We start from the raw sequence: 13,900 nt of genomic DNA, 5'->3' as shown, positions 1-13,900 counted from the left end.
TCATGTGGAAGATTAAGAGGGTAACAGTAGGACAAGCTCTTCAGCCATTTCAAATTTTATAAAAGTTGCCTCAGTCTATATCTTCTTCTCGCCCTCACTTCTTGTAACCTGGGCAACCTTCCAGGGTTGAGGAAGTACCGACTAGCACCCCCCCCCCCTCTCCCTCACTCGGTTCTCCCTCCCTCCCCTGCCTCCCTGTATAAGTGTTCGCCCTCCTCGCTGGAGTCCTCACACTGCTCTTCCTCAAAGGAGACGTCTGGAGCACTGGAGAGAGAGGAAGAGGGATAGAGAGAGAAACACACCTCCATCCCATCTTTCCCTCTTTTTTCATCTGCCTGCCCCTCCGTTATATTAGTCCCTCCCTCACCTCACCACCTTGCCTGCTCAGAGCTGCCGGGAGATGGGTTGTGGGAATTCCACGGCGACCAGCGCTGCAGGAGGAGGAGGTGAGTTCTCGTCTCCACCTGTGTGGACCAGTGTCAGTTTGGCTGCAGTGAGTCCACAGTGAACTTTACTGTGTACGTGGCCGGAGCCGAGTGTGTGTCACGAGGGTGTGTTTGTGTTTATGTGTTTGGGAGAGATGGAGAGTGTGAATGAGACAGAATGAGAGGTGCTTGCGTTGTTCTCTCGGCGCCGTCAGCTTGGCTGCGTGGGCTTCAGAGTGGATGTGCTCAGCAGCTCGACCAGCTTGTCTGGCACCTGAGCACCGATACAGCATGACTCATACATGCACACACACACACACACACACGCACACACACACACACTCACAAAGCGGTGAATCAGTCTGTAGCTGCACTTATGAACCGCTCAGCGCTCTGCTTCACCGGCTTTGGTGGCTAATTGATGGGAGTGCGGCTGGACTCATGAAGGTGCTTACAGGTTGTATACAGGCAATATGTCATCAATCTACAGTTATAAAATTATGTATTGTGATTCATTGCTAATTGCTCATTTTGAGAAATGCCATGACACAGTTGTTCCCAAAAGTGAGGGATGCAAATCTATTGTGGACTGGGGCATGAAACATTTATAAAAACCAACATTTCGATCAATCAATCTATTGTCACAAAAATGCCTAACAAACAGAACAGTGCTTAAAGCCTCAGGTGAGCAAGCCAGAGGCAACAGTGGCAAGGAAAAAAACTCCTTGATGAAGAGCTTGAGAGGATCCAAGTCTCAGCAAGGGGAACCCATCCTCCTCTTTTGTTTAGCACTGGATTACGGCATTATGGCATATGAAGGTTATTGCAGTTCACATGTGTGTAATGAATTAGCATCCAGATGTGTTAATGAGTCCCAGCAGCTGAGCAGGTATCAGATGGGGTCACCAGAGGGCCAGTATGGACAGTCCATGGAGGTCGGCCATGTGATCACTCCGTACCAGGAAACTCCCGAGGCAGGATTTACTATCCAGTGTAGTGGATGGAGAAGGATAGAAAAAAAAACAAGAATGTTAGTGATGAGTTAGCAACAAAATGACAGCAAGTGTACCGAACACTAAGCTGAACTGGAGCAAGACCATGCAAAGCTTTATAGGTAAGATAAGATAGATAAGCATAATATTCAAAATGGAACTTAACAGGAAGCCAATGCAAAAAAGAAAATACAGGTGTCATGTGATCATACCTTCTAGTGTTTGTAAGAACCCTGACTGCAGAGTTCTGCTCGGTCTGAAGATTATTCAATGAAGCAGCAACCAGAAAACAGAGAATTACAGTAATCCAGTCAAGATGCGTGAATGAGTAAACTAATTTCCCTGTATCATAGATGGAGAGAAAGTTTCTAGCAATGATTCTTGAGTATTAGTACACCGTCCTGGAAATTTTTTAATGTGACAATCAAATGACAAATCAGCATCAAACATCAGACCCAAATTCTTTACAGATTTCAACTAGGACCAGTTGAAAATCCAGCACACTGCAATCTATATTCTGTCAATCGTCATTTGGCCCCACACTTTGGTCTTATCCGCTTTGAGCAGGAGGAAATTGTGGGTCATCCAGACTCTGATGTCCTTTAGACAATTTTCTAGTTTAGGGAGGCGGGAGACTTCCACCATTCTACTTGACCACCATTCTGCCACCAAGTCACTAACCTACACTTTTCACAAATAAACGGGGCTTAGGAGTAGTAAAACTTACAGATGAATCTGGTTACCTGTCAGGGTTCATGGGTGGCAAAAATACAATGCAAGTATGTTTGATGAATAATATTTTTCAGAGTCGCCTCTTTTTACCTTCACGGGTGCTTTGTTCACTATTGTCACTATTAAAAGCCGCTTCATGAGATGCTTATTAACACGAGTGAATGATATGAAAGCGTTCAGCATAAACTGCTGCAAACCGTCCCCGTTGTCACAGCAAAAGCTCCCTGCTTTGGACAGACACAAACGTTTGTTTATTAGATAACCTCACATATGTCATTTTATAGTCCTGTGTTGTTTTTTTATATAATGCAAGAAAGTGCAAAACCGTAAATGAGTAGGCGCATCCAATCTTTTGACTGATAGTGTAGATAAATAGTACCTTTTTTAAACATATACTCTAGCCACTTCTGACAGGCTTACACTGCCTCGCTGTTCTGAACTCTTAATAGAAGCAATCCAGCCTAAAATGCAAGGTCTGGATTCATTGTGTGTTGTTTATTTTCCGTTTCTGTCCACTTTTTTCGAACTGGAACAGGCTGCCCTCCTCTTGCTAATGCCTTTTGTGTATGTGGGCTAGTGTGTGCGTGCTCACATGCACTCTCCCATTTTCGTATTTGTACAGTATACGTCACCACACGCTTTCATACACTTCACATACATTCAATGTAAACATTTATTATTACATAGAAAATTGTGTGTGTGTGTGTGTGTGTGTGTGTGTGTGTGGCTCCTTATTTAGAAGTGAGTAAACAATGACAGCAAGTCCACAGTCAGACATCTTCACGGTATATTAGAGGTCAGACTTACAGCAGTCTAGCAGTTTACCACACACACACACACACACACACACACACACAAAGAGGAAGGCTCAGAATGATGAGTCACTGTTCTTTTCACATGGTGCATGTTGGAAAAGCAAAATTAGTCAATTTCAAACTCATTATCTATTTAATTACCTATGTTATTTACCTCAAGTGGCCCAGAAGGGTTTGTCCTGTGGGCTTTTGGAAGAACCAGCCTAAGTCACTCCTTAATTATACATGAAGAGGAGAGGAGCACTGTAGTCATATCAAAATGCCTAAATCCTCCTACAGGCCGTATGATTTCATTGTATGGTGATGCCACCTATTGAATCATAAGTATGGACAGCTAGTGTGACTTAAAAAGGATCTGAATTTGACAAACATTTGTACATTTAATAATTTAAAACTTAATTTTAAGAAAACATGTCGTCTCTGTGTGTATCACCTCTTACGCAATTCTACACATCAAAGTCTGAACTACTGTCACTCATTTAATGAATACTGTATAACTAAATTGTTGTGTAAATTCAAAATACATTACAAAACAAATGTGTTCTGTCTTCCCAGGTCCAGCTGAGGATTCAAAGGATGTGTGAGTATCTTTTCTTTATCCTGTTTAGTTCTGATGTATGAAAAATCTCAAACAAACACGATTCTGAGTGTGATGAGCTAAAGACACTACGATTTGCGATGTATGTTTGACACCAGGATGGAGACTGAGTTCTCAAAACTCAGTTCTGGAAATCTAATATGTTCATTAAACCACATTTAAACATGAACAGTCTTGCACAATTTTACATACATTATATTGCTATTATATTCACCAATCAGAAAATGTATCAGGTGACATTTAAAATGATGCTTCCACACATATTTTACATATAAAATAAAGCTCTCCATTCTAACGAAATACAGACAAATTGATGGATGGATGGATGGATGGATGGGTGGGTGGGTGGATACAACTATGCATGAAGGAGAGAGAGAAAGAGAGAGCGCCCCGATTGCTCTTAATTGCCTTTGCTCATTGTGAAGGACGTGGTAATGATGGGGGGGCTACAGAGCAAGATGTGATTTTCAAAACAACTCCCAGAATCCTCCCAGCCTTCCTGAAACCCTATCAGTATCAGAAATGACCTTAACAAGATGAAGGTCCTCTCCACAGGGTTCCTCTACTGTTCCCAATCTCCGTGACACACTCTTTCACACACACACACACACACACACACACACACACACACACAATCACATGGACCTCCTCACTGGGCTCTGATGAGGATTAGAACCGCAGGGGAACCAGCAGCAAGTCTGTACCCAAACACTGAACAGACCAGCCAATCACCTGGCTCTGCTGAAAGGCTCCCTGCGTGGAGCACGTTCTCAGGTCCCTGCCCACTTCTCGCCTTGAACTCCCCTGGATGCAGGGAGCAGAGGGTCAAATCTTGATTCAGCCTCGTCCAAACTCTCACATTTGGCTAAGATCAAGTGTAGTATCTGTTCTTATCAGTTTAATATCTGATACGTCCCCCAGCGGGGGACTACATATTAAGCGGATTTTTAGAAGAGGGAGTCGGCAAAGGAGCTTGCTCCATCCGCTCCACGCATGGACCCAGTATTGCAGTGCCTCTGGGAGCGGTGCACTTTCATTGGGCAGTGGTGGCCTAGCGGTTAAGGAAGCGGCCCCCGTAATCAGAAGGTTGTCGGTTCGAATCCCGATCCGCCAAGGTTCCACTGCCACTGAGCAAAGAACCGTCCCCACACACTGCTCCCCGGGTGCCTGTCATGGCTGCCCACTGCTCACTCAGGGTGATGGGTTAAATGCAGAGGACAAATTTCACTGTGTGCTGTGCTGCTGTGTATCACACGTGACAATCACTTTCACTTTCTTTCACTATGTGACTTTGTCTTCCAATAGCACAGAAGAGGGCTCCCCCGATGAGGAGAAAAGGAGGTGGGTCATGTGACCTGACACATGCTCCGAAATGCCCTTAACTCACCGCTCATTTGCTGTGTTCTCCTGCTTGGTTGTGTGCATCGGTAGGAACTACGGGGGCGTGTATGTTGGTCTGCCAGCTGATCTTAGCAATGTGAACGCAGGACAATCTACATCTACACACAAAGGTAAGGTGTGAACGCACGCACGCACGCACACTCACACCGTTGCATCCAAAGGGTGGTGGGGGAGCTAAATTACCGTTAATCACGTTGTTGTGCCATGTTCTCACCCCTTAACAGAGGAACACTGACAGGACACATACCGTTGGGCTACAAACCAAGCAAGCCTTCAGTTTTATGAAGTATTACAGACTCATTCTTATTGGCTGACTTCGATAATATTTGTTTTTCTCTGGCATGGTTTGAGCAGCCAAAATGGAACACAAAGAAAAAGTTCTCAGATATTCCTCAGGATAAATGGCATATCAAGGGCTGACAATCCGATGCTCAATTAAATCCTAAAAAGCATCCTCCTGTAAATTTAGCGATGAAAACAGACCCCAGAACCTTAAAAAGACAAAACAAAAGTGATCACTCGTTTTTTAGCGACAACACAAGAGACACCTCTTGATAGCTTCAATAAAGAAATATTTTGCAGTTATAGGGTAATAAATACATGCCAAAATTGTGACAGAAATTATTATTGCAGTGGAAGCCAAATGTAAGCAGTTCCATTTGAATAGCTGCTAGATTAAATGTTTATTCCACATACAAATATTCCACATACAAAGGGCAGTGGTGGCCTAGTGGTTAAGGAAGAGGCCCTGTAATCAGAAGGTTGCCGGTTCGAATCCCGATCTGCCAAATCCCGATTTGCCATTCAGCAAAGCACCGTTCCCACACACTGCTCCCCGGGCGCCTGTCATGGCTGCCCACTGCTCACTGGGGCAGTGGTGGCCTTGCGGTTAAGGAAGTGGCCCCGTAATCAGAAGGTTGCTGGTTCGAATCTTGATCTGCCACTGAGGTGCCACTGAGCAAAGCACCGTCCCCACACACTGCTTCCCGGGCGCTGCCCACTGTTCACTCAGGGTGATGGGTTAAATGCAGAGGACAAATTTCACTGTGTGCATCGTGTGCTGTACTGCCGTGTATCACATGTGACAATCACTTCACTTTACATACACACACACACACACACACACACAAGGTTCAAGGTTTACATTTCTTGCCCATGCAGTGTTTGAAAGGTCAGAGTTGCCGGTGGTGCAGACCCTCGCGTTTAATGAGATCTGCAAGCTGAAAAGCAGTCCTAATTACGGCACTGTGCGTTCACTCTGACCTTATTTACAGAACATGCAACCTCATGTCCCGCTGTGTGTGTAATCGTGTGTGTGTCTATAACACTGTGCATGTCTCAGGGTGTTTTTACCCTCGTGTGTCAAACCTGGGGAACTGGGGAGCTGGTAATTGCTAATGTCATCCTCTCCAGGGAGAGGAAGAAATGCTCCTCAGGGTGCTAGGTACGGGTAAGAGTTTTAATGAAAAGCAGCAGTAGGGTTGTGTGTGCTGTGTGTGTGTATGTATGTGAGTGTGCGTTTGCACGAAACTAATAAACGGCTTTCTTTCTCCCCAGATTAAAGAAGAACACAACTCATGTCTCGTGATAAGGTTAGTTACCCTGACTGGCAGTGTCCTCACTAAACACTTCTGAAAGATTAACGCCATTGTGACTTGGGGTGTGAGGTGAAATTTTAAATATGCAGAATAAATATACTCATTTAGGGCAACTACAGCTGCCCAAACACATTACGAGTTTTATGTATTTCTAAATGTGTTTGAGCAGCTCTAATCAGGGTTTTCAAACATTTTCATAACTTTTCAATTGATCTACGGCAAATTTTCATGACCACATGTTCTCTGAGATTTCTGTGCAAATGTGAAGAAAAAAACAAAAAGTCTAATTTATATATATAAAATTATATATTTTGACAGATGAAGTGAATGTCACTGATTATCTGGTTACCTGTCAGGGTTCATGGGTGGCAAAAATACAATGCAAGTATGTTTGATGAATAATATTTTTTTACTTTCCTCTTTTTACCTTCACGGCTGCTTTGTTCACAAAATGTTTTAATTACATTCTTAACAGAAATCTTGTTTTAAATCTGGATCGTAAAATCATGAAAGATTGCATTTTATACATACTTTGTATGCTTATGTATGTATATGTAACTATGGGTGTAAAATGAATGTTTGAGTGTTTAAACCCCATCTCTCACACGCAGAGGACTGTCCTCAGGGATGTCGTGATGGAAAGCTCCAGATAACACAGTCAGCAGACCCACAGCACAACCCGGCTCAGTGGGAGGACTCAGCGGAGTCTTTAGGGGGACTCTCTTCTCGAAAGTGTGCTGGGATCGGCTCGGCGCGCTGGCGACAGCAAAATGCCAGTGACAATACGCACAATGGCTAATAATGCGGGGCTGCGACTGGCTTGGATGTTTTCGGTTGCGCTGCCTCACCTCCCTCAGGACCCAGCACTGGACCTGTTTACAGCCCGAGAACACACCGCGCTTTTACCCCCTTCATATCCTCCGCCTGCTGTAGTATGGCTACAACCTAGAACACTTCTTCGCCACCTTGGAGCTTGATATGACTTACGTTGTGGGTTTTTTTGACGGCATAGCGCTGTGCTTATCCCGAACCTCTCAGACAGTCTGAATGCATATGGTGTGTGCATACAGCGTGTCCGTTTTCAGCCCAGAGACAGGATGCATGCGGATGAATGTAACTAGGGAAGAGGGATGCTGTGTGAGGGTCATTAAGAACAACGTTGCTGCCACACTTCAGCTTCTTTTGGAGTGGAGACTCTTCGGCGACCCTGACACGCTCGCATCCCACGTGACCAAGCCTTGTGCAAGCCGTCACCATAGCTTTAGGGTTTCATAAAACTGACCCAATAAAACTCTGTTTAAACACATATCTGGGCATGGTAAGTCAAAAGGCTCATACATTGTCTGAAGGCATCATTTTTGCATAGAAAAATGTCTCCCCTTTCAGCGATGATTGCAACTCTCAGGTTCAGCTTCTGCTAACAGCCATTTCATCGCTTTCTGTTAGGATCTATGTATTTACCAAGTTCTTCTTCAATCCAATCATTTACATTACATTTACAGCATTTATCAGACGCCCTTATCCAGAGCGACTTACAATCAGTAGTTACAGGGACAGTCCCCCCCTGGAGCAACTTAGGGTTAAGTGTCTTGCTCAGAGACACAATGGTAATAAGTGGGATTTGAACCCGGGTCTTCTGGTTCATAGGCGAGTGTGTTACCCACTAGGCTACTACCCTTCTTGTAATTACTGAAAACAGGGTCCTGGCTTGTTCACTTAAACGAACCCGGTACGTGGAGCGCGTCTCTCAGTTCACTATAACAGAATAACAAGAAATGCTGTTAAAGGCACTAGATCTTGCCCTCATTTCCTGTGGCTATGTAGGCCACCTCATCACAGGGTTGCCATGTCTGCTGATTTTAAGCCATGGTGGGCATGGTTTATTTTTCTTCTCCTGAGAATGTCACTTAGAAGCGGTGAATGTCATGGATTGTGTGTGTTTACTAGTGTCTCCAGAGGTTCTGACAAAGCTCTGTAGAAACTCTCAAATATAAGCCATGTATAATCTTGGGTATGTTAGTGTATTAACTCGCCCGATCAGACTGGTGTCCAGTATTGTGTACAACTGTGTGAACACCCCCATTTTAATTAGGAAATTTGATGTTTATTTGTCATGCACTATTTCTGAGTGTAAATAAGGATTTTTGATGTTGTATCATCACATTCATTTTTGTAGGGAAAGGCATGGAAGTGGTAGCATTTAGTGGTGCTAACAAAACATTAAACAATGTTCACATTATATATTTTAGTAATTATACTATATAAAAGTATAAAATCAAAGGGTAAAGTGGTAAATTTGAGCCTTTTTTTTTGCTAACCTGGTTGTCTGTTTTTAGACACCAGCTTCTTCTCTCAGCTGGTTAAAAAATAAGAAGCATCGCCATTGCACTACCTTAAAGCATTCCCATAAGTTCCATTTACTCATCCGTTTGCTGATAAGTAAAGAGATTATTTCTATAAAGGTGTGTGAGTGTTGATCAGAAAGGTGCTCGGAAATAAAAGCCTCAGGCTGGATTCAGCATCTGTGTAATGACTGGTAATGACTCAGAACGAACTAACTGGCACAGAGAAAACAAGGAGGATATTGAACAAGTCTTAGAAACGCTTCTATTTCCTTTTTCAGTTTCAGTACACCTGAGTGTGGTGTTTGTGTGGTGTATGTGGTTCATTTGGGAACAATATTTTGCCGCATGTCAGGGTGAATTATCCTGCGGAATCAGGCCACTGGCATCAGGGAATACTGGCCCTTGTCAGGTAATTCCCAAGTAAACTACAACCAGATCATCTAAAAATAAAAAAAAAACACAAGTTTGATTATGAAGTGCACAAAACAGAACATAAAATGTGTGTGTGGGCCAGAAAGTCTGAATCTAAAGACTACAGATATCACATGTGGGGACATTCAACCCAGACACGCAGCCAGGAAGTGGAGGAGCATGGGTGCTGAAATAATGATGGTAATTTGGAAATCTGAAACACATGGGGAAGACATTTGGGGCTAACAACAATTCATCAGACCAGGCTTCCTTCTTCCATTGCTTCCTGGACCAGTTCTGATAACCACTGACGACTCAGCAGTGTGTGAGATGTTAGGTGTTCAGTCATTGGTTCTACCGCAGATCTTCTGATCCCTTCGTTCTGCCCTGCCATGCCTAAGATGAATCGTTCACTTGTTCGATCAAATAACCCACCTAATATCACAAAAGAACAAATTGATCAATGTTCTTCACTTCTTCGCTGAGCACTTTTAATGTTTTTTTCTGACTGATGTACAAACAGTTACTGTTACTGTATAAAGTACTTATAATGAAAGCAGTTGTGGGGTCATGAGCTCTTGCACTGAAAAATGACGTTTCTTTAAGGATAAAATGTCAGAACTTTAATCTTTCCCAGACAGTGCTATCTTTGTTTCAGTTGCCGATCACTGTAAAATCGAATATGTTCACTAATGATTCTACATCTAGCAACACAGTAAATCCATAAACCAAAACAGAATTTTAAAGAAATTGTTATGTTGAGATCTTAATAACACGTGATCTCAACATAACAATACAGAAGAAGTGGTAGATTTAACTTCCTAACAAATTAGCATGATATAAGATAGCTAACGAGCATGCATTTAGTGAAACTTTATTCAGGATGATATGTGTGTACGTCACTGTAGAAAGTTTCTTGTCATTTTTTACACATTGATCAGATCTGTCCTGCGGACACCATAATATTTGGCTGGTAGTTTTAATGTTGAGTCTGATCAGCGTGGTGATTTCTCCCCCACACCACAAGATGTCAGCGTTGTACCGACACGGTCCTATCCATGTAAACTACCATTCGGCCCAAAAAACACGATAATAACTGAGCAGATTTCAAGTATCTGTACATTTTAAATCATGATTTAAAGCAGGGTGAGCTTAAATATGCATGAGGAGTAATATTGTGGCTAAAATGTCTTTTCATTTATAATAAAAAAATACGGGTTGAAAGTGATAATATGGATGCATAGGACAACTTCTGTAGGCTTTAGTTAAAGTGTGCCACCTAACTTTACCTTAAAATGATAAATTCTCACCAGACATTTGTATCTTTTGACACAGCATTGTTGAAAGTTCAGCTTCCTGTTTGGTGGGCACCATTTAAATGAAACCATCATCAGCTAATTCCCAACTGAGACTTGTGCAAATGGTTAGTGTTTCCTTTCTATGATTAGATGCCTGACGTTAGATAGGGCAGCGCTGAGAGTTTCTGTTAAATAGGACTTGTCCTAGTTTTAACTTGAGACAAGATAGGAAGTTTTTTTTTTTTTATGACTTTTACTGTATCGAGGTCCCGGCTCTGCTGCTCTGCGTTCACAGGAAACTACCATACACCGAATGAAATGTATTTTCTAACTTTTAGACCCATTTTTGTAACTACAGCTACGATTTGAGTTGAGCCTGCTGCAGTGTGAGCCAGAGGTTCCAAGTGACCCACTTAATCCTCCAACCTACATAGAAATACGCTTTAAAATAGAAAAGCCCAGAGTTAAATTTAGTTTTCAGGTTACCCATTCATGTGAAGGACAAGTCACAGAAGATGGTTTGGAGGTGAAATGGAAGGAACCAAGATAGCCTGATAACCCAGAATGAAAACATTTTTTAAAAGAAAAATAGGTCAGATTTTCTGTTGATATATTTCTGTTGTAAAGCAATATTTTTATGATTTTGAGTCATTTTGAAGCCTGCTTCTTTTAAAAACTATTCTTACTTGTCTAAAGGCAAAAATCTTTAGGGACTGCACTCATGTAACTAAAAGGAAATGAGAATGTGAATCGCCCTCAAGCAAACTGACCAGTATTTAATCACAGCTTGGGCTAAATTTAAAAAGGACATGAGGACTGTTTGTGTCCCTGCCCTGCAAAACACAAAAATGAATGAGGGTGTTAATTCCAGTTAACAATGCAATTAATCCAGTCTGAATAAGAATCCAGCCAGAAAGAACTGCAAACATTTGATGTACATTTCATACTGCCCATACTCAGCAAACAATCTTGAATCACCACGACTGGAAATTGCCTTAATATGAAGACATAAGGGATCCATGCGGTGGAACAGTGTTTATGAACGTGCCCTCACAATGCCACGATTGTTTAAAGTTTTGGTTTATGATTTTTTCGAGTTTGAAACCCGGCTCGGACATGGTGCGTGTGCACTTTACCTGTTCGCTTCAGGTTGGTGTTGTTTCCTCTGTGTGGAGACTATGAAGTTCTGTAAGTGTGATGTTATTTAAGTGAAGTTACTGAGTGAAGTCACCCTTACAGCTCTGGTTAATAGTGAACATACAACCTTTTCCACATGCACTAAAAAGTCCAGGACTAAACAGCCATGTATCCAAAAAAGTCTCAGATGGTTATGCGTCTCAGTCTCAGATGGTTATGCATAAGATTACAGCATAGAGCAAAAAACAAGCAGATGTGCAAACTTGAAACTATACATACAAAAAAAAAATCCCATAGATTGCTAATTTACTTTCACACACAGTACTGGCCAAAAGTTTGGACACACCTTCACATTCAATGTGTTTTCTTTATTTTCATGACCATTGACATTGGTAGATTCTCACTGAAGGCATCAAAACTATGAATGAACACATGTGGAGTTATGTACTTAACAAAAAAAGGTGAAGATAAGAACGTCTATGAAATATGAAAAAAAATTCTGAAATAGATTGACTCCTCTCACTAGTTTTAATGTTGTTGCTCTCGCTGTCTGAGACCTTTCTGCTTCGATTGGGTTCAGGTCCGGTGACTGTGGAGGCCAGGTCTCAGACAGCCACAAAAACACACTGAATGAGAAGGTGCGTCCAAACATTTGGCCTGTACTGTATATTACAAAAGAGTCTCTCCTCGCTGGCTCACAGTTTTAGGGCCCACAGGTGCATCTCATTTTCTCATTTTGTAATTTCTATGGCCCGATTGAGCACAGGCCACCATATCCGTCACAGACCAAGTTAAAAGGCGGCATGCATTTTCGTGAACTTATTTGTGAACTTGACCTTCTGTGAACCTGGAAACTGTTTGATGTGTTTTAAGTTCTGGCCATCGCCACATGCCTGCTGGCTATTTTAAAATCTTAATAAATCCTTGTTTTCAGTATGTCCTGCAAGTGGGGAGAAGGGCTGGCTCCAGCCGGAATGGCCGGAGTACTGCCCGTGGGAGCTGATCGCGCCCTGGGTCCAGGATGTCAGTAGGGTGGACGACCCACGCGACTACCGGTGGGAGGACACGGACAACGACGAGAGCGAGGATGACGTGGATTGGTGGGCAGTCGGGGCCGAGATGGCTCCGCTGTCTGTATCCATGATCGCCATGAGGTCCGTGGGGACCCATGTCACATCTGGTGGTGTGAGGACCACCAGGAGGATGATGGCGATGCGGGGGTAGGCAGGAGGAAGAGGGCGAAGGGAAGTCGTGGTTGCGCTGCCAGCAAGGACGTGCAGCAAGAGGGGCTGCATGTACCCAGAAGGCACCAGACAAGGGTGCCTTAAACAATGGCCGGAGGGTCTGGGACCGCCTCCCTGCGCAGTGGGGCTAATTTGTGTTATCCCCTTGTGGTTCCACCGTTTTCGCCCCTTGCGCCCTTTTTGATTTCGGTTATTAATAAATCCTTTTTTATATTATGCCCCATCTGTGCTTTCTTCCCCCATCAGCTATACCATTACTATTATTATTATCAAAAACAAGGGCATTTCTAAATAACCCAATTTTTTTTGACCAGCTCAAGAAATGAAAACATATGATATAAGGAAACAGGTGATTACAGGGCCGCTTTTCCTAGAATATCCGATTTTCATGCCTCTGTCCACATGCAATTCTGGCTCACACACCTGATTAACTTTGTGCATCCGGAACCCTTTCATCTTCTTGGTCAGCTGTTTGGTTTTTTTTTGTATGAAGTTGGTTATCACTTGTAAAGTGGAACTTAGTCTACAGTAGCTTCACGTCAGACCCTCACTTAAATCTATTTTAGCTATTACATTTACATTTACATTTACGGCATTTGGCAGACGCCCTTATCCAGAGCGACTTACAACGTGCTTTCAAGTTACCATCGATGAAGAGATCAATTCCGGTTCACTAGGACCCCAACTATGCATACATCTTTTTATTCACTCTGTTGTAGATTCTGTACACAAGTTCGATAATAAGAAAGTTACAAGTTAATGTAAATATTCTTTAAAGAGGAAGGTCTTGAGCTGTCGTTTGAAGGTGCTCAGTGACTGAGCTGTTCTGACCTCGAGGGGAAGTTCATTCCACCACCGAGGGGTCAAGATGGAGAAGAGTCTAGATGAGTGTCTTCCTTTTACC

General features: G+C 42.8%; 1 protein-coding gene and 1 non-coding gene across 4 annotated transcripts; both read left to right on the top strand.

Moving 5' to 3' along the window:
* The first annotated feature begins 248 nt into the window (after positions 1-248).
* Positions 249-8,789, top strand: LOC114765205 (overexpressed in colon carcinoma 1 protein homolog). 3 transcript variants are annotated; one of them, XR_003742591.1, is made up of 7 exons: positions 249-446; positions 3,520-3,544; positions 4,868-4,903; positions 4,994-5,073; positions 6,521-6,555; positions 6,880-6,946; positions 7,173-8,789. XR_003742591.1 is itself a non-coding variant. In XM_028955284.1 (6 exons), exons 1-5 carry the CDS (start codon positions 401-403, stop codon positions 6,523-6,525), a joined length of 192 nt encoding a protein of 63 aa, XP_028811117.1. In that variant the 5' UTR covers positions 249-400; the 3' UTR covers positions 6,526-6,555; positions 7,173-8,789. The 3 variants fall into 3 exon arrangements, 1 of the variants encoding a protein (XP_028811117.1); XR_003742590.1 differs by having other exon boundaries at positions 6,521-6,946; XM_028955284.1 differs by lacking the exon at positions 6,880-6,946.
* LOC114765424 (U2 spliceosomal RNA) lies at positions 4,413-4,598 on the top strand. Its single transcript, XR_003742618.1, has one exon. It is a non-coding gene; the product is annotated as a U2 spliceosomal RNA (small nuclear RNA).
* Positions 8,790-13,900: the final 5,111 nt, after the last annotated feature.

The sequence above is a fragment of the Denticeps clupeoides genome, chromosome 15, assembly GCF_900700375.1.
Source record: "Denticeps clupeoides chromosome 15, fDenClu1.1, whole genome shotgun sequence".
Lineage (NCBI taxonomy): Eukaryota > Metazoa > Chordata > Actinopteri > Clupeiformes > Denticipitidae > Denticeps > Denticeps clupeoides.
Note: the sequence above shows the minus strand (reverse complement) of the source record. Positions and strands in the feature narration are given on the sequence as shown.